Here is a 21,790-nt window from a genome sequence, read left to right on the forward strand (position 1 = left end):
AAACAAAAATCAACCCCTAAATTTGACGGACAAGTCTATTTCAGTCCTGATGAGCTAACAATTACCGCCCGATAATTGGCCCATCAATTCCAACTCTCGTCAGGTTGTTCCGACAACTTTCGCTGCCTCTTAAACTATCGAAAAGAAGAGAATTCCCCTGGAGGAGTGCTTTTTCGTTTGAAAAGCCCCACACCGTAGATAGCCAGGCCGTTAAGATTTATCTCGCCGGCAAACAAATCCCACCAAGGTTGAGGCCCGAGCACGCAAAAAAAAAAGAAAAACAAAACACTCGACAGCTTTCGACGGACTTAGAACTTTTCAGGGGGAAAGGTGGGTGTTTTTTTTTTTTTTGTTGAAACTGGAAGTTTGCAAAATTAGTGAACCTTAGGATCGGTAGAAAATCGCCCCGGAGAATTTGAAACTGTTTACCAACACGTGGTTTCAATATAGTGAACCGTACCTTAGTTCTGGCTCAGGTTGCGTTCCCAAAGTTTTTCCATTAACATTTCCATCGTGGCTTTGGTCTGTGCATAATCTCGCAGGAATAAAGAGTTTTCTTGAGGGGGTTTCCTCACCCTTCCACCCAACTCGATTGATGATCTTCCAACTCATCAGTCTGGTTCAGATTGCTCCACCTGCCCCGAAATGGTCCGAAAAAAAAAACGATTTAGGGCTTGGGAGGAATGAAATGAAAATAACCTTCGGAAGCATAAAAAAACTGAAATTTGCATAATTTAGGCCGACTAAAGCCGATGTTGTTGATGTGTGCTGCGAGGATCTGGGGAAGGCCGTTCGGTTTGTTAAGAAGGTTGTTATGGGAAAAGTCGACCTTCCGGCGTTCGAATACATTCCCTCCCATTTAGGGCCAGACGGAAACCAACTTGGTAATCTTGCTTTGATATGATTATTGACCGTTTCTTGAAAAAGGGAATGATTTTATGCTCGTATGTGAGGCTCGGCAACAAGAAATATTCATCATGAATTTCCGAGTGAGTGAGAAAAACTCAATTACTTTGAAAACCCATTTCCAATTATTTGTTTAGCAAAATATTTGTACAAGTTCTGTGCTGGCCATAATGTGCAATACATTAATTTCTTTGCTTCGTAAAAAAATATATTTTTCCAGAGAAGCCATTTTGTATGTTTGGTTCATCCATACAAAGTTGTAGGTCATGATCAGGACTATTCAGAACAACTACTTCAAAAGGGTTTTAACATGTTGTTTCCTGTAACACGAGCTATAATTTTGGTGCGTCTTAACAACAGCTCATCCGGGAAAAGCATGTGAGGTTACTTACAGCTTTGCACCACTACAAGATTAAGTTGACATGCTGTATCCACTGGTAAGCACTCGGAAGTGTTTCAAACGACCTTACAAGACACTAATATGTCCCGCACTATCAGCAAAACCTTGGTCCTCCGACTAGCTGCTTACATCTGCCGTAAATAAGTTGTTATTGCAGTTGGATTAAGTCATATTACTGGTAGGTACTTTCCCCCCCACCCAGCATCACCCTCTCGCTTTTCGTGATTTTCAAGACAGACAAAACAGCCGACTAGTCTGCTCAACGAGATAACAAAAAAGCCATCGCCAGCCACTCTGCTTACAAAGCTCCCTCCGGACGAACTCCGACGACGACGACGACGTTCCAGTGTGTCCCAGTTCAAACATCATTCCATCATCATTGAGACTTCATCTCTGGGGCCGCGGCGGTAGAGCCACGCGGACTTTGACGTGGCGAGGACGCCAGATAACGAGTCAGCGGGCAGGAAGATGAAACTTGTCCGTCTCGGGCAAGAAGGGGGTGTGCCATAAAGGCCGCAAGTGGCAAAAGTCAACCGCAATATCAGCGGCGACCGGAGAAGATAAGTCCTGGTTTTGCAGTGGCAGTGGCTTTTGGAGATCGTTGAGATGGGTCGGTTAGGGCTAGGGATAGGAGCGAAATATTATTTTCCACCCAGAACGGGGAGTAATCCGTACCGCACGCAAGGAAATACGCCCTGTTTTACAACTTACGCATTACTTTTGTACTTCTACGTTGACCACCACCCAAGTAGCACTCATAACTTGTCGTCTGTTGAATAATAGTTAGACAGCTGTTTTTAATCAACATACGAGAAAAAATTTCAACGTTAGTTAAATAACAGTTTGTTTCACTACTTGTATAACTGACTTATGTAACTCTTGAGATTTTTGCCACACAAGTGTTAAAACACAGTCAACTTCACTCTTTTCCAACTCTAACACACAACAAAGGGAATATACACTCGCTCCTAACTCCATCCAATTTGCTGATTTTCACTATTTAAACAATTTATTTTGGAACAATTTTGAAAGAAAGTTGCTTGCTCACTTCCTAATGAGCTATTTATCACTTTATTTCACTTGAAAACACTTTTTATGAGCTGTAATTGAACGTCAAAGGGTGATATGCCAATATGCTGTTCCCTCATCTGCAATGTTTTACTTGAAAACAGTTTGTTGAATAAAAACAATATTGCACTGTTTATTTCAATGCTTATCTAACATTGCCATGTGATGGCATCTTCTAAAAAATGGGCGTGGCCAACCATTCTATGAATAACCTTAGGTTTTCTCGCTTTGTTACACAAATGTTATCGGAGAATGGATTATATAACTGATGCTCAACATACATATTCAACTTGACATTTCGTGTTGTAAGGTGGTGTAAATTTGTACATGAGGAATTTAGAGTTTCAAAAATGTTTATTTATTGAAGATTGCAATAGTTTTGATTGTTGACCGATTCATTTGTGAACATATCGCTGGTAAAAGCTACACAAATTATCAGCTTATAGAGTTTATGATAGAGAGAACAACAAATCAAAACCATACCGATTTTCGGTTTGTTATAACAAAGTTATTGTAACCCTCACACGGCCAACACGTCCGCTCCGTGCTGCGATCAAATCTCAACTGCCGTTTGACATTGACTCTCTCGCTCCTGTCCGTTCGTTCGTCTGACAGATATCTCCGCTACACGCAGAACTCTGTTTACTCATTTTATGTGTAAGCGCTACTCTTGGAATAACTTATAACTCTACAGTTATATAGTGGAGTTATAAAAACTGATTTGAAACAAACTTATATAACTTCAATTCCAATGACAGCCTTCGTTGGAATTAAGTTCTTTAGCTAACAAAACAGACAGCAGCCTTCTTATTGACGCATGGGCCAACTTGTACTATGAAGCCTCGTGGAGAGATGTGGAAGCGCGCCTGGACCTGCCGTGGAGATAACAACAAATCGTCAAAGTCATCGGATTGAATCTTGGGAAAGAGGAAGTTCATCAAAAAAGGAAAATCTAAAAGTTCGCCATGCAGTGAATTCCACACTAATCACATGAGCGCCAATGATTTTCTTTTTTTTAAATTCAATTTCGAATTATTTTAAATGAATCTTGCAGAAACAAGCGTACTTTTTTTATTAGCTTCGTCGTTGATTGAAATTCTAATAAGAAACGTTTGTTTACATGTAAGTTAGTCGACGGTTAGACAGCTGTTTTCAATCTAACTTTCCTTTCCAGTGTGCGCTTTGATTTGACAGCACAGCCATAAACCACGCCCCCTTTTATTCGTTGAATCTCTTGTTAGATGGCACAGTGTTGTCAAATACATTTGTACAACTTACTCTGATAACTTGCAGCTTTTTCTGGCAAGTTGTACAACAAAAAACAGTGCGCTTTTTCCAGTTCACAGGAGTTGTAGAACAAGTTGTGGTAACGAGACGGATTGGTTATACAACCAGTTAGGAAAAAGTTTTGACATTGCGTAAGAATTTCAAATGAAAATTAATTTTCCGACCTGAATAAGAATCTGTATAAATAAAAATATTCTATCAGGGTAATTCTCTGCCTCTTCGATTTGCGTGAAAAATTATTCGATGTCTCGTGACGGAGGGGCGGTAAGACCATTTCCATTTTTGAATATTTAAAAAAGACGTAATTATTTAAATAATTTGCAGACTGAAATGTATTTTTTATCGAAAAAAGGTGCTGATGGTTATGTTACACATGACCAGTATGTCAATGGAATTTGCATATAACTCTCGAAATAAAATCTTCTCTTAATCTCTCTGAAATTAAAAACAGTTGTAACTGTCAAACCGCTTATGTGCCCATTAAAAAGTTTGCTTCAATTTAAGCATAAAATTGTTTCCTGATTGGATCTGTAAATGCAACAATTTGCAGAGAACTGGACAATTAGAAATCCATAAATTGAGATCAATGAGAACTTAACTATTAGTCAGACTACTTATCCCGGACGTCACACCTAAATTTCACCCATCTTGGACGAATCCTCTCCAGATTTTTCAAGATACAACTGTTTCTTGAGAAATTTGGTGGCCCTGTCTTCGTCCCCTCGGTCTCGGCATATTTGGCCAATACTCTGAGCAGCAGCAGTTGGGCGGTGGTCTGGATTTCGTGGGAGGACATGGTCGCCAGATGTCATTCACAAAGATGTTCATGATGTTCATGGCTATAGGCGAAATTCCCGTGTCCGGTTGGACCTACACGGAACAAAATCAATTCTCGAAATCGTGAAATAAATTCACAAATGCGAGAACCACGAAGGAATTTATGCACGTTTATAGTGCAAATGCACCATACTCATGAATAAATTCCTTCGTGGTTCTCACATTCGTGAACTTAATTCACGATTACGAGAATTGATTTTTTTCGGTGTACTTCAGCACCATGAACTAATCTCTCTGGGAGAACCTTCCCTCAGGGCACCAGCCACTCCAGGTTGTGGCCAATACTGTCATACTGCCCATGTTCGCATCAATGTCCCATATGCAAAGACAGCCAGCTGAGAAAAACGCATTTAAAGTTTGTCCCATACATAAGGCTACGTGTTATGTTTTCGCGAAAAAACTGGATTTTTAGAACAAAGTACTTGATGTTATAGGCTCTTTTGAAAGAACACACGATTTTGAACTAAAATTTTTGTAATAAGTTATCGCAGTTTAAGTAAAAAAAAGTCGATTTTTTGCCGTTTTCGTCATTTTCTCATTTTTACGCCTGGCGCGTCGAAAAACCCAGTTTTTATTTTACAATCGATTTGTTTCCCGTGAGTTCAATTAGTTGGGTGGTGACGCGCGGTCAATTATGTGGCATTGTGTGTGAAAAGAAAAGAATTTTATTTCGTGTTTCATCCTGGTTGGCTTGCCCACAAGCAGAAGAAAATCAGTTCAATTTGTTGGGTGGTGACGCGCGGTCAATTATGTGGCATTGTGTGTGAAAAGAAAAGAATTTTATTTCGTGTTTCATCCTGATTGGCTTGCTCAAGTCCTTCCTACATCATCGTTGATCGGGAGGCACGACGTCGTGTGAATTGTTGCATTAAAATAAGTTTAAGTGTTACTGTAAATGACTGTAAAAAAGTCCTTCCTATATCATCAATGTCGTCTGGGTAATCGTGATGAAAAATTACATTTATTCAGTATGGGAGTGTTTTGGTGTGCTAATTAGAAAGACCTTCCCATAGCATCGTTGCTCGGAAGGCTCGCCGACGGGTTTGTTATGAAAGTCCTCCCCATAGAATCGTAGCTCGGGAGGCATCGAAAAGCCAATACCTTATCCTACTAACCCAAAAAAATAATAATCACGTGATGCTTGAAGGAGATGCTGTGGATTCAACGGTCTCAAGCGGTATCAACAAGTATATAGCGAAAAACTATGTGCTTGATGAGTCTGCAACTTCAACTATCGGACTAACATTCCTCCCTTTTGTTGAACTGCAGGCTTCTTGGGAGGGCGCCGGTATTGACTAATAAAGTCGGGGTCTTCAGGGGTTAAACAGTGAACGGATGGTTGGCTCCCACTGATCATTTTTGATTCATTGTTTAACTTCAGCTGATCTGTCAATAACGGAGTAGCAGCTCATTGGCAGTCAACCATGCTCATGCTCATACAATCGATTTGTTTCCCGTGTGCTCCTAAAATCGCCTTTAAGTAGGCTACATTTTGTCGTGATTTCGTAGGTTTATTTAACACTGGAACGCCCAACGCATGGCCAACCTACACGGACGCCCAAGCCTCCCAAAAAAGGTCCGAGAACCAGCGAGTTGAAGTTACCGTTCCAACTTTTTTGGAGCCTTGGGCGTTGAAATATTAACAGAGTTCATTGGATTCCAATAGGAGCTTTCGAAGCTTCTAAGCTTTATATCGTTTTCAAAGTTTTCAATGCTCGCGACGCCAATGGCTATCTACCTAAATTATTGCGATTGAGTGTGTAGTGGTGCGGTTGTAAAAATAGCTATCTCTGACTCTCTCACTTTCGTAGATGCTATGCTAATATTATATTGGTGAAAATTGCGTTTTCAACTTCTTTTAGAAAACACATAATTAATAATACCTTGCTTGCATCATAAGTTTTTTTGTATACAGTCGATGTTATGAATTGAAAGAAGTTATATTCTTTAGTAAGAAAGGCTCTATCTCACCCCTGGTGGGATTAAATCGGGTTTTTAAGATGTACCTACTCTGAAATAAAAAAAAGTGTACCAGATTCCTAAATTCTAGGAATTTTGCCTCCTAAGTACTCCAAAAAACCCAATAACTAAATAAGGAAAGGAGTCAAAATTCCTTGAATTTAGGAATTAGATACTTTTTTATAATTTCAGTGTAACAACACCTAAGAAAAATATATTTTTAACAGGTTTTGTGGATAAAAAACATAAAAGAACTGCTCTGCCCATGATTGCATAAATGTCCCATATGCATTTTCATCGTTTTGGAGCTATTGCCTCGTGTGCCATTTCAGAAAAGCCTACAACATCCAAAACAATTTATTTGATCGATTATTTGCTTTGTTATAATATTGCTCGCATCATTTTGCTCATGCTCAAGAAAATCGAAAACATAAACCGTTTACGCACCACCGATTGCAATTATAACTTTCAACCATTAACTATTCCCCGTATTCTTTCCCACATCAAAGCTGCTGCTTCTGCTCGTGGTCATCTGGAAATCATGGTCATATTTCCCACAATTCTTTGAACAATTTGAAACCACCACCAGCGAACGGCTAGCAGCTTTTTCTTGTGGCGGAAAGAAAACCCATCGGTGGCAGCTTTCGTAATTATCTGCTGTTTTTCCATCTTTTCTCCGTTTTTTTTTCATTCTTTTTTGCAGACCTTGAATTCCCCAACACGGAGTGAAAACGACCGCCGTCGGAATCAGTGAAAAACAATTTTCCACCGCGATCTCGATCGAAGCGGACAAGCGCAACAACCCGAAGAAACAACTCGTTTTCAGGAAGCAAAAGAAAAGTGCGAGGTTAAGCTGTGAAAAGTGAAAAATTGCAGGGAGGTTAGCCCCTTGTAGGGTTGCAAGTTCACGTGTGTGTTGTAACGTAACGGTTGAAAAGTGCACCGTAATATTGCGCAGGATGGCCGACGGAAGCGAAGAAAGTGCGACTTGACAGCGATTAGAAAATAAAATGAAAGTTGTTATTTCTGGCTGCAAGTGGATTTGCTGTGAAGAAAAAAAAAGGAAGAATGACTGGTTGAGAAGGGGCACTTTAGGTATCACAGTGAGTTTAATGTTTTGCCTTTTCCCTACGTTATGGTGACGGTAAATTGCCCTATTCGAGCAGAGTAGAGTATGTTTGCTAGGGTGCTCAGAAAAAATGTATCCTGCTCCTGAAATCTTTTTTTTTGGGTTGTTTGAAACTTCTATAGCAATTTTGGGGTGAAATTGGTTATGATTGGCCCATTGATACCCGATGCCTTTTACCTTTTTTATTCGCCAATAACATTTTGGGATCGAATTTTACAGCATTGGTATGTTCTAGTGCGGCCATCCCGGGAATTCCCGGGACAAAAATCACGGGATTTTTCCAAAACCAGGAATTTTCGAATCCCGAGATTTCTTTTCTAATTTGTTCCGAGAATTCTAAAGTTGAAAAAAATATGAAATTTTGGCCCGGATTTTTTTTTGTTGTGGAAATACATTCATAGTTGAATACATTTTCTATTTAACTCTCTTTTTTTTTTTAAAAAAAAAGACTGGTTATTACATTTACGAATATTAATAATTCCAAAAATTGTAAAAAAAATCATATTAAACTATTCACACTGTAGTCCCCGTTTTTTTCCCAGTTGGCCAAAGCAGAATAAAAAACAAAAATATATTTTTTTTATCTCTTTTAAGGGGTTACATACAAACTGAAAATATATTAAATCCACTTGAAAGATGATCACTCCTGAAAATTTCATGAAGATATTTCATTATTAAACTAAATAAGAGACGATTTGCGCACAAAATTTTGCCATGCGCAAAGCAAACTGTCAAACTTTGTAAACATGTTTTTCTCAAGATAGGATGGACCAAATCGGCTGAAATTTGGGGAGAAGAATCACAAACCCTCCCGAGTGCATGACGATGCCCGATTCTTAAATTTTGCTTGTTTGAAAAATGCAAAAATCGAAAGCTCTCTAGCTTTTAAATGAAAAACATAAAAATATTTTTATCTTGAAAATCGACCTTGTCAGGCACACGGAACCAGTTTAACGAGAGTTCACCAAAATTATGAGCCGATTTGGTTAGATCAGTGTTGAGATATCGTGGCACCCGTTTTTTGAAACTGCCAACTTCAAATTGTTATATCTCGGCAATAGTACAACCAAAAGTTTTCAAATTTATTTAGTGAAAGATTAAAATATATATTTTAATGTCTTGAAAACGGATTTACAAAAGTTTTAATGTGTTCTCATACCAACCTCTGACATTTATGCCGATTTACATTTATGTAACCCCTTGAGCTATTTGAAAACTGTCGTCTATGTTTAGATTGAAGTGTAAATATCACCAATTAATATAAATGAGCTGATTCAATTATTTAAAGCTTGAAAACATAACAAATATAATGAAAATATAGATTTTATGACTTTTTAAAAAAAATCTCGGGATTCTTGGAATTTACGGGATTTTAAAAATATTTTTCCCGTTTCCCGGGAAATTCAAAACCCGGGAAAATTGGACGCCCTAGTATGTTCTACAAAGTTGTAGAGCACTAATTTTTCAATGAAAATCTCAGTTTTGGTAATTTGGACCAGAGTCATAGAAGTTTTGAAAAAGCCCCATGTTCTGGGCATTCTAACAGATTCAAGGCGGTATCAAAAACACCTAATAAACAAAAACTGGAAATGTTTATTGGACCTTTTCAAAAAAAAAAACTCTTGAACTGAACACTTTTTCTTCTTTTGAAAAAATTGCCTTTCCAAAATAAACAAAAACGTGGGATTAATATTTTTTAATGAACCATGTAATTTACGAGAATTTGAAAGTATCAGAAATTTTTTAATCAGCTCATCTGCGCATCAGCTTTAATCAGTTCAGCGAATAACTTATTAATTATTTATGATTATCGTTTGTTTAATTTACGTTTAAAATTATCTGCTCTGTTTTATGAAACTTCCCGTAGTTCAACTGAAATATATTCCAATATAATATACATTATATCATTTAGTTGTAACGTTATTGTTCCGTTGCTTGAATAACTTGGAAATTGCAACGTTTTCACATTTAAAACAAAATTAAACAGTACAATTCGATGATGATCCGTGACAATTCAAGACCAAGCAGTAATAAACTTGGACTGTATGTATTCAATTTTTCGAAGTACCTTCAGTAAAAAAAATTGTTTTAACAAAAATATGTGTGCATTTTATACAAAATTATAATGTTTTGTTTTAAGTACTTATAAAGTTATACTTTGAACGAATTTAGCGTTCGGAAGATAATCAAAAAGTCGACTCATAAAGTTCGAAAAACTATCAACAATGATAATCAAAGTTATTAATACAGAACTTAAATGTTTAGATCATGTTGCTCAAAAAAAAAAAACACTTCTTAGGTGGATAAAGTCATAGTTTTTTTTGTCTTGCTAAATTATAAGAAATATTTAACTCGTGAAAGATTCCCTGCCAATTAGGTCTCACCTTTTAATGCACTGTCTCCAAGACTAAATCTTCAGCTGACTTGCTCCATTTAATGACCTCCATCTGATGGCCACTATAAATCCATAAAAGTGAAAACATTGTCACCTCATAATAGCTCGGGAAAAGGCCAAACATCACAGCTTATTCTTGCTCTCCGTATTCTTTGTCCCCAGGTAGTGTAAACCCAAGTCAGTGTTCCAAGTGTCTCTAATGGCTGATAAACGTGCAAACATCAAGACGACACCTCAGAACGATTACAATGGCACTCTGCCGCTGATGGAAACAACGATAATGTTTTATATATTCATCGTCACCGTACCTGGCTCGATTGCGAACGAGGCCAAGAGTCGTCCTTGGTCCTGCTAGGGTGAATTCGCTCTACTTTCCTCCAAGGAGGATGACTTTCCACAGCAGCAGTGACGGAGTCAACGGCGAGGACGACCGTGTGCCACTCTGGCCAAATGCCACGGCAAAGGTCCTCACGGCGTTGCTCACCACCCTGTCCTCGACTACACCCACACCCACCCAACAACTTCATCCGGTGGGAGCACTTTGGTCGACCTCCACACCCGCCAGCAGCCCGCCGGCCATGGCCGGAACGCCAGACCTGGCCTGGTTGGCCCTGTTCAACTATAGCTTCGTCACGGGCACGCCACCTGGCGGCACAAACTTCACCGGCAGCGTTCACCCGCCCCAGAACGATTCCCTGCCGTACGACCTGCTCGAACTGGACCGGTGCGATCCGGGCAACGCACACTTTGAGTGTTCCGTGCAGGATTTCCTGGAGTATGCCCGGGGGCCCCAGCAGATGCCGCTGTCGACCGCACTATTGGTAAGTCGATTTAGTGAATCAAAGTTTACGGTTGCCTTTGAACTACATTTAGACTCTCCCCTTCGCTTGCCTCCCCTTAGAAATTCACACCTCCTCAGGACGTGTACATATTTTGAAAACGGCAAAACCACTTAATTAGTGGCTTTCCAGGAGTTTGGATAGATTTAACTATCGTGTTCGTGGCGACGAGTTTAGACGTAAACATGTAGACGCAAGATGACTGGGAGTTTGTTAACTGGATCCCATTAGATTGGTGATAAACATCGGCAGGGTTAAGGGTTTGGTATTACTCGGAATCTAGCTGGAGGGATGTTTTGATAGAAGACATTCGGATGGAAGAAATATAATTGTTCTGTTTGGAACACACGAATTTAATTCAATTTCGACCAACACAGAACAATTTTTAGGTCTACAAAATAATGTTCATTGATTGAAATTTCAAAAAAAAAAAGTGCTCACGCTGTTTATGGATGATCCCGTATCTTGGGAACGGATTCGATTTGTTGTCTTCTGTAAAGTGAAAGATTCTCCATAAGGCTCCGTAGAAAAAAAATTACTCGAAAATAAATTGCTTTACAGTGCCACACGGTGGGTAAGACGGGGATTATTATGCAACTTGCATGCACCTCGGAAATTCCTTCTGAAGGTTGTTGGGGGGACTATTCTGAGTCAGAAAAATCGATTCCCAAAATATTCTGTCGGTGAAAACTGGTTTTATCTCGATTTGAAGTTAAAAAAACCTGATATATCACCTAAAACCTTAAAAATACGTCTAAAATCCCGGTCTAACTCAGGACAAAGATACACATTTTCATCAAGATATCAATTCTTAGTTCCTAAAATATATTCCTGATATATAGTACACCTTAAATCGACCCATTACTTGAGTCCCAGCGTCATCAGGAGGTGTAAAATAGTGTTATTTCTAAAAAAAATATTCTCATTTTGCTCTGGTAAATACTGTTATGTCTGAATTCAAAAACTAATGTTGCAGCATTGTTGCAAACAAAATGAAGAACAATTTTGCAGAAAAAAGTATGAAATTTTATCTATTTCCAGTTATGTCTATTTTAGTGGGAAAATTGTTGCCAATTTTCAAAATTCATCGATATTTAACTCATTTCTGTTATAAACAGCTACTACGATCATACTCAGTACGATGTAACAAAAATTACAGTTTGGCGGTCATTCAGGGGCTGGTTACGGTGGGCATACTGAGCTCAAATCCCAAATATGAGCTTGATTGAACTCAACTTGAGCTGGCGTTTTGCATTTGAATTTAATGGGATTTAACCCGTAGAAAACATCTTTTTTTCAAAAATGAAGATTTTAAAATCATTTTGGCCACTGAAGCGTTTATTTTCAACATCATTGGCGTGTAAGACAGATCGTTGCGCATGTTTTTCAAATCGAGATAAAACCAGTTTTCACCGACAGAATATTTTGGGAATCGATTTTTCTGACTCAGAATAGTCCCCCCAACAACCTCCAGAAGGAATTTCCGAGGTGCATGCAAGTTGCATAATAATCCCCTTCTTACCCACCGTGTGCCATCCCGCTTTTGGCAAAAATTATATGCTACTAAGTGTCCGGATTTTGAATCATCACGTTACAAGCCTAATTTAAAAAAAAGTGAACTTAGAGGACAAAAAATTGCTCTGAACTTTTGTAATGAATATAATGAATATTTTGACATTTTTTAACCCACGCATAACATTTCAAAAGGGCCTCAAACATATATTCATATGAACAGAGCAAAATTATAATTGTTTGTCAAGGGCCTGGATAAAAGCAATTAAAAAATATTTTTTAAATGTTTGGTTGTTTTTGAAATGAAAATGATTTAGTAACTTGTTCAAACAATATACTTTTATTTTATTTGAATTGAACCAACATACTTTCCAAAATACATATATTGATTCATACAAGCGCTCAATTCTCATAAAAACCATCATCCGGGGGAGGATGTAATTTATGAAACCACATTCACGGCCATCCCTATCGCCTTCAGAGATCGTCCCGAATGCGCGTGTGGTGTGGCACAATTTACCATTTGTTTGAGACATTGCCAAATTCCAAGGTGTGCCGTAAAAGCAAATTTATATCGCAATTGTAACGGTCTGCTTGGAAGGTGGCTCATTTCATTGACTTTTATACGGCTCGATTTCCGAACGCCAAAAGTCAGGGGCGTCCCTTCTGGAGAGTTTGAACAAAATAAATTCGAAATTTTGTCTGCATTTTTTTTGGATGGCAATTTATTCGAAACACTTGTTTTACTTGAACATGAAAAAAAGCAAAAATCGCATCAAATTTGTTCAATTTTTCAATCATTTTTTTCGCCCAACGCCAATGTTCACGTAACTTCCAATGGCATCCCAAATTATTACCCTCAATTCACGTTTGGTACCTGCGAAAGCCATTATTGGAAGCGTAGCTGCGTTTGGGATCCCATTTAATCCCAAAGTGTGCTTTAATGCGTGTAACTTTATTTTGGTTGGTTTCATTACATCTCAATCCGGAAGTGGTCATTTGAACGAGATTTGCACAGGATTGAAATTTTGTCCTGTTCCTCCTCCATCAATCTAACGCGGTGCTGGTGTTGCCACAAATTTGCCAAAATTTATGGCGATCTATGCTTGGGGAGACGATATTTCATCGTTTTATTGCTTGCTCTTTGAGTGGTAGAAGCGATTTGTTGTGTTTACTGAGTCTATATTATAACTGTTCAAGGTACGATGTTAAATTTAGTAGCTTTATTTTGGGTATTAAAATTGATAACTGTGGAAGTAGCAGAGCGAAGCCATTACTTTTTTAATAAGCAGAAATCAAACAACAATATACTAAACAATTGTATTATTGCAGACTTATAAATCAGAAATAACATCCCTTGGCATTTTAATTGGCAAAAGTTCACAAAAGTACTGAGCATAAAGTTTAAATTGTTATCATCTGTTGTTGCCGGACGTATGTAGCAATAAACTTTCTGTATTGAATACCATTTCATGGAATTTCATTACCGTCCCATTGTTCAGTACATTTCAATTTTGAAGAACGAGGACAATCGATGCTGGAATTTGTCCTTTTGATAAAGTTTATACCTCAGCACAACAACTTCCGGACAAGATGAAAGAATCTCTCAGCTTCCCACGCCAGAATTGCAATTTTGTTTCTTCCTGAAAAGCAAAGAATGCTGAAATTGAAAAACATTTTTCCCACCGTAAAGCGTTAAGCCAATCATACTCCAAACCCAAACAGAAACTGGTGGAACAGGAATGTTATTTCTAACACCTGGGTTTGAACAAAAATAAACTACGAAGCGATGTCATCTCAAAGTGCTAGTTTCTATAAAGCAAAAGTACTCAATTGTTAAATTTTTACAATTACTGTTAATCTATATTCAAGCAATCATGTCATGGTAAAGGCTCTTAGAAAAGCAACCTAGGCTGTTTTTCTCCGCCAAAATAAACGATAAAGCGAGGAAATTTTCCCGATAAACACCATCACCGAAAAGCCTTTTCTATTAGACGGGATTGGCTTTAATGCCTTAAGTGGCACCACTCAGTTCGGCGCTTTTCTCGGTTGGAATTTGTGAAACTAATTCCATTATCATTTTCCCGCAGATTCATAATATCCGCCAGATCGGACGGTCTTTTAATTTTGTATACTTGTGAATGGCCTTGTTGAGATTCTGAAAAGTGTTTTCTGCTTTTTTATCAGTCAAATTGGAAAAAAATTGTTGCAATATTAAAGCAACTAATTTGCGTTAAATAGTCAAAGAAAATCCGGAAGCAAAAAGAACTTTTTGATTAAATCGTTTCAACTGGGAATAAAACGCATCGTGAAAAATAAGCCCCAGGTAGACAACCGTGTGCGCAAATACCAAATTGCGAAACTTTGTTCTCCCCCTGGCCGTATAATGCAGAGCGGTGAGGAGTCGAAAGGAATGGAACCTAATACTTTTTGAAATTTACATTTTATTTTCACTTCTTCCCGGAAAGCCCAAATTGGTGTCTAAGAATGGGATTAAGTTAGCGACTGAGCTTGGAAATTATACTCCTAAGGCAAAAATCTTTGAAATTGCTTTCGATGATGGTGATTCGGTGGGAATATCATAATTTGTGTACTCACTCTCCTTTATGCTCAATTATATTTGGATACTTTAAAGTGAACACACGATTGATCAGAATTATTTTTAGGATTTTTGGGCGGTGGAGTAATTTGATACAAAGTGCGTTAATTCGGAAAGTTTGGTAAGAGTGAAGAAAAAAAGGATTTATGACTATCCGGGAGCGGGTAAATAACAAAGAAAGTTCCAGGGAATAGCTCACCGTATTAGTGATACTAAGATTTGGTATCCATACGTTCTTGAAAATCACTACCAATATTTTACTATCTTATCACATGCGACTTTGAGCCAAATCAAATAAGGAGCTTAATAAAATCATAAAAATCATTTGATTCGAAAAATGTTGAAAGATTTCTCAATAATTTTTGTTCAAATAGCTGAATAACATCAAGTACGATTTCAACCTTTGTTCACTATCTCCACATGTTTCTTAAATTATTTAATTCCTTCAGTTGATGTTTCCAGCATGTAAATTAATTGCAGGCCCCTTGAACCATTAAATATTAACTGCAGAATGTTGAGACGTTTTACGAGCTGAACGACGTGTGCACTATCATAGTGCTACCGTAATGTTAAGTCATGAAATTGACTATATCAGTGCACCTTCGCTTATACACTTCCCGTGGGACTAGTTTAAATTCCAACTGCGAAACATCCAACTATTCCCCATCTGGTGCATAGGTAAATTTTATCTCCTTCTTGAAGCTACCGTACTGTGACAGCAGCTCACATGATAGTGGACAGTGGGACTTTGGGCATGACTTGAGGCAAAAAAATCAAAATTTAAAGAAATTTTATGATAAAAATTTTACAATTTTTAACAAATTTAAAAAAAATCATCAAATGACTCAAACAATTCTTACTGTTCACCTCGAAGAAACCAACCTTGCCACGAAGTCCCTTCTGTTGAATGTCTAAAATCATTTTCGACACCCTGGCGGTACCTTTCACACGGTGACTGTGTAATCCTTAAACTTTGGGCCCGCAAAAGGCAAAACCCAGTTGGATGCGGAATGTGGGCGCCGTAATTTTATCCCTTTGGAATTCACACCTAAGCTTGCACACACAAACTTGCCAGTGGTTTCTTCTGCTCACGGCCTGGTAGGAATTCAAGGATTTCTACACGTGCCCAAACACTGTTGTGAAACCACATTGGAGTTTATGGCTCTCTCGGTGTACTTCTCTTTTTAATTCGGTAGTGATGGTTTACCTTTTTCAGAAGGGGAAAGTTGTTGGTTGCACGTAAAGGAAATCAACCGTCAAAATTACAAAAAGGTAGAATCATAAAAAAACATAAACAATTGTTTAAAGCAACACAAAATACTACAATACTAAAATACTAAAATACTAAAATACTAAAATACTAAAATACTAAAATACTAAAATACTAAAATACTAAAATACTAAAATACTAAAATACTAAAATACTAAAATACTAAAATACTAAAATACTAAAATACTAAAATACTAAAATACTAAAATACTAAAATACTAAAATACTAAAATACTAAAATACTAAAATACTAAAATACTAAAATACTAAAATACTAAAATACTAAAATACTAAAATACTAAAATACTAAAATACTAAAATACTAAAATACTAAAATACTAAAATACTAAAATACTAAAATACTAAAATACTAAAATACTAAAATACTAAAATACTAAAATACTAAAATACTAAAATACTAAAATACTAAAATACTAAAATACTAAAATACTAAAATACTAAAATACTAAAATACTAAAATACTAAAATACTAAAATACTAAAATACTAAAATACTAAAATACTAAAATACTAAAATACTAAAATACTAAAATACTAAAATACTAAAATACTAAAATACTAAAATACTAAAATACTAAAATACTAAAATACTAAAATACTAAAATACTAAAATACTAAAATACTAAAATACTAAAATACTAAAATACTAAAATACTAAAATACTAAAATACTAAAATACTAAAATACTAAAATACTAAAATACTAAAATACTAAAATACTAAAATACTAAAATACTAAAATACTAAAATACTAAAATACTAAAATACTAAAATACTAAAATACTAAAATACTAAAATACTAAAATACTAAAATACTAAAATACTAAAATACTAAAATACTAAAATACTAAAATACTAAAATACTAAAATACTAAAATACTAAAATACTAAAATACTAAAATACTAAAATACTAAAATACTAAAATACTAAAATACTAAAATACTAAAATACTAAAATACAAAAATACAAAAATACAAAAATACAAAAATACTAAAATACTAAAATACTAAAATACTAAAATACTAAAATACTAAAATACTAAAATACTAAAATACTAAAATACTAAAATACTAAAATACTAAAATACTAAAATACTAAAATACTAAAATACTAAAATACTAAAATACTAAAATACTAAAATACTAAAATACTAAAATACTAAAATACTAAAATACTAAAATGCTAAAATACTAAAATGCTAAAATACTAAAATACTAAAATACTAAAATACTAAAATGCTAAAATACTAAAATACTAAAATACTAAAATACTAAAATGCTAAAATACTAAAATACTAAAATACTAAAATACTAAAATACTAAAATACTAAAATACTAAAATACTAAAATACTAAAATACTAAAATACTAAAATACTAAAATACTAAAATACTAAAATACTAAAATACTAAAATACTAAAATACTAAAATACTAAAATACTAAAATACTAAAATACTAAAATACTAAAATACTAAAATACTAAAATACTAAAATACTAAAATACTAAAATACTAAAATGCTAAAATACTAAAATACTAAAATACTAAAATACTAAAATACTAAAATACTAAAATACTAAAATACTAAAATGCTAAAATATAAAATACTAAAATACTAAAATACTAAAATACTAAAATACTAAAATACTAAAATACTAAAATACTAAAATACTAAAATACTAAAATACTAAAATACTAAAATACTAAAATACTAAATACTAAAATACTAAAATACTAAAATACTAAAATACTAAAATACTAAAATACTAAAATACTAAAATACTAAAATACTAAAATACTAAAATACTAAAATACTAAAATACTAAAATACTAAAATACTAAAATACTAAAATACTAAAATACTAAAATACTAAAATACTAAAATACTAAAATACTAAAATACTAAAATAATAAAATACTAAAATACAAAAATACAAAAATACAAAATAAAATACAAAATACAAAATACTAAAATACTAAAATACTAAAATACTAAAATACTAAAATACTAAAATACTAAAATACTAAAATACTAAAATACTAAAATACTAAAATACTAAAATACTAAAATACTAAAATACTAAAATACTAAAATACTAAAATACTAAAATACTAAAATACTAAAATACTAAAATACTAAAATACTAAAATACTAAAATACTAAAATACTAAAATACTAAAATACTAAAATACTAAAATACTAAAATACTAAAATACTAAAATACTAAAATACTAAAATACTAAAATACTAAAATACTAAAATACTAAAATACTAAAATATTAAAATACTAAAATACTAAAATACTAAAATACTAAAATACTAAAATACTAAAATACTAAAATACTAAAATACTAAAATACTAAAATACTAAAATACTAAAATACTAAAATACTAAAATACTAAAATACTAAAATACTAAAATACTAAAATACTAAAATACTTAAATACTAAAATACTAAAATACTAAAATACTAAAATACTAAAATACTAAAATACTAAAATACTAAAATACTAAAATACTTAAATACTTAAATACTTAAATACTAAAATACTAAAATACTCAATGAACATTCCAAAATCTGTATCTTTTGAAGGAATGTTTTGATCGTATTGGTGTCTTCGGCAAAAATGTAGACTTCACAGAAAAAAAATGATTAATTTTGGTGACTTTTTATTAATCTTTTTGTCACTAAACCTTGATTTGCAAAAACATAAACTATTTTTAATTTTTTTAATTTGTTTTAGAGGACATCAAATGCCAACTTTTCAGAAATTTCCAGGTTGTGCAAAAAATCTTTGACTGAGTTATGAATTTTTGAATCAATACTGATGTCTTCATTTTTTAACTTAATTTTTCGATGTAAAATCAAATTTCCAATCAAAAAGTACTTCAGTGAAATTTTGATAAAGTGTACCGTTTTCAAGTTATTGCCATTTTTAGGTAATTTTTTTCAAAATAGTCGTTAATTTCCATTTTTTTTCAATTAGTGCGCATGTTTGGCCATTTAAAAAAAATATTTTTGAAAAACTGCAAAACTTATCTATATTTGCTTTTTGAACTTTGTTGATACGACCCATAGTTGCTGAGATATTGTCATGCAAGTGATTAAAAACTGGAAAATTGATGTTTTCTAAGTCTCACGCAAACAACCCACCGTTTTCTAATGTCGATATCTCAGCAACTAATGGTCCGATTTACATTGTTAATATATGAAACATCCGATTTTTTCAAAAAAAATATTTTCAAAATTTTTGAATATTTGGCCCTTTTAAAATGTTAGTCTTGATTTAAAAATATTAAAAATATTGTTTTCGAAAAGATCGAAAAATTTCACAAATGTTTCATATTCTAACATTGTGAATCGGATTTATAGTTGCTGAGATACCGACGTTAGAAAATGGTGGGTTGTTTGGGTGAGACTTGGAAAACATCAATTTTTATGTTCTTAAACCTTTGCATGGCAATATCTCAGCAACTAAGGGTCGTATCAACAAAGTGCAAAAAGCAAAATATAGAGAATTTTCTCAGCTTTTCAAAAATATTTTTTTCAAAAGTGGGCAAACATGTGCACTAATTTAAAAAAATGAAATACTTCGACATATTTTTAAAAAGTTACCTAAAAAAGACCGTAACTTGAAAACGGTGCCTCTTATCAAAATTTCACTGGTGTACTTTTTGATTGCAAATTTGATTTTACATCGAAAAATTAAGTTGGAAAATTTTTGCGACCAATATTTAGGTTTTTTGAAAAATCAGTATTGATTGAAAAATTCATAACTCGGTCATAGATTTTTTGCACAACCTGGAATTTTCTGAAAAGTTGGCATTTGATGTCCGCTAAAACATATAAAAAAATACAAAAATTAAAAATAGTGTTTTTTTTGCAAATCAAGTTTTAGTGACAAAAAGTTTAATAAAAAATCACCAAAAGTTTTTTTTACCTTGTATCATTTTTTCCAGTGTAGCCCGTATCCATACCTACAACTTTGCCGAAGACACCAAATCGATCAAAAACTTTCTTCACAAGATACAGATTTTTGAATTTTCATACATCGTTTTTGCATGGACAGCTGCCAAATTTGTATGTAAAATTATATGGACAAACTAATGATGCAAAATGGCTCATTTGGGCATACCGAGGGCACCAGAAAAGTTTCAGTCGGATCAGAAAATAAAAAAATAATTTAAAAAAAGACCGATTTCGTAGAGAATTGCTCAGCTAAAAAGAGTTTAGGTGGTCTGAAACACTCGAAAATATGTTACGTAATTTGTGAGTGGCATCTATCTCATTGGAAGGGTCTCCATCTTAGCTCTGATTTTAAAATCAAATATATTTTTGGGGTGGCTGTAGTTACCTATCAACTTCCGAGGGAGTACTTTTACAAAATTCTCGAAAGTGAAACGAAGAATGAATTTAATATGCAACGCCCAAGTCGTGCTGTGAATCTCGATTTCTGATTAACCTTATCCAGATGGCACTCCTGAAATAAAACTGAATTTAGATCCAACCAGTCGCACTTGAAATCACGCTTCTGTATTTTGTATTGAGATAAACTCACATGACGTCGGGTCCTAAATGAGTGTCAACATGTGAGTCCACTGAACAGTTGCTCATAAAATCCAATGATTCTCCACCAAATGGCGTCACATTTGGCTTTATGATTCGTCTTTGAATCATCGTTCTATTACCAGTCCCAGTAGTCGGAAATTTGATCCGTTCTCTATCGCTCTCCCTCTTCAAATGTCAATTTGTTCCAGACATCGGCTCCGTGGGCCGGCCAATTCCGGACAAATTGAAAAAGGGTCCAACCGTCACGTGGACGAGCAAATCGAACCCATAAAGCAAACATTCCTTCACCGGCGGCGGTTAGAAAAAACTTTTTTCGATTGGTATTCCAAACACTTGCCCTGTTATGTTTTTCCTCCGCGGACCGCAAACCTTCGGGGGCTGGGTTTGATTTATGCTAAATAGAGGCAAGTCTTCCCGTCTGGTTGGGCAGGCACCCCGCCAGGCTGCAGGCATGGTGGCCAGGTGTGTTTTGCTTTAGGAAGGGGGACAATTTCCGGTGAAGTTTCTTTATTTCTACATTTGCGACGCGGAATTGTCATAACTTGCCACGCAAATCTGCGTTAGGGTGGTCTTCAAAAATATTGAAGATTAAAAAAACCTGTTTTCTGTTTTTCATCATTGAATTTGTAATTTATCTTCAAAAACTTTTAATTCGTCAAAAACACAATTTGAGGTTGTTCTGAATACAAGAGCCAACCTGTGTTTTTCCTTTTTTCCCGCTCCATGACATCCCACAACACCTGGTTTTCCCAACCAGGCCCCACACTGAGCCCACGTTGTTACTGGGAAAAACGTCCTAGCACAGTTTGTGTGACCACTGAACGTCCTGGGCCAAGAAGCTGAAAATTTGGCCACATACCAACCGGCTGCACAGTGAAAAAAATCGATTTTTTGTTTAAAATAAAGACAGATTGACAAAAACTGCTCAGAAAAACTTCAAACAAAGCCAAATGGTGAAATTCTGAAATACACTCAAAACATAAATGATTTTTCCTGTGT

At 34.7% G+C, this 21,790-nt stretch overlaps 1 protein-coding gene across 3 annotated transcripts in view; it reads left to right on the top strand.

The window, feature by feature from the left end:
- Positions 1 to 21,790, top strand: part of LOC6048466 (neuropeptides capa receptor) — a 164,698-nt gene that overhangs the window by 30,262 nt on the left and 112,646 nt on the right. The window contains exons 2-3 of one of the 3 annotated variants that reach the window (XM_038260252.1): positions 7,161 to 7,629; positions 10,144 to 10,802. In XM_038260252.1, coding sequence (XP_038116180.1) covers positions 10,368 to 10,802 — 435 coding nt within the window. In that variant the 5' untranslated portion in view covers positions 7,161 to 7,629; positions 10,144 to 10,367. The remainder of the gene's footprint in view (positions 1 to 7,160; positions 7,630 to 10,143; positions 10,803 to 21,790) is intronic. The other 2 variants (XM_038260250.1, XM_038260251.1) reach the window with 2 other exon arrangements.

Source organism: Culex quinquefasciatus, chromosome 3 (assembly GCF_015732765.1).
Source record: "Culex quinquefasciatus strain JHB chromosome 3, VPISU_Cqui_1.0_pri_paternal, whole genome shotgun sequence".
Lineage (NCBI taxonomy): Eukaryota > Metazoa > Arthropoda > Insecta > Diptera > Culicidae > Culex > Culex quinquefasciatus.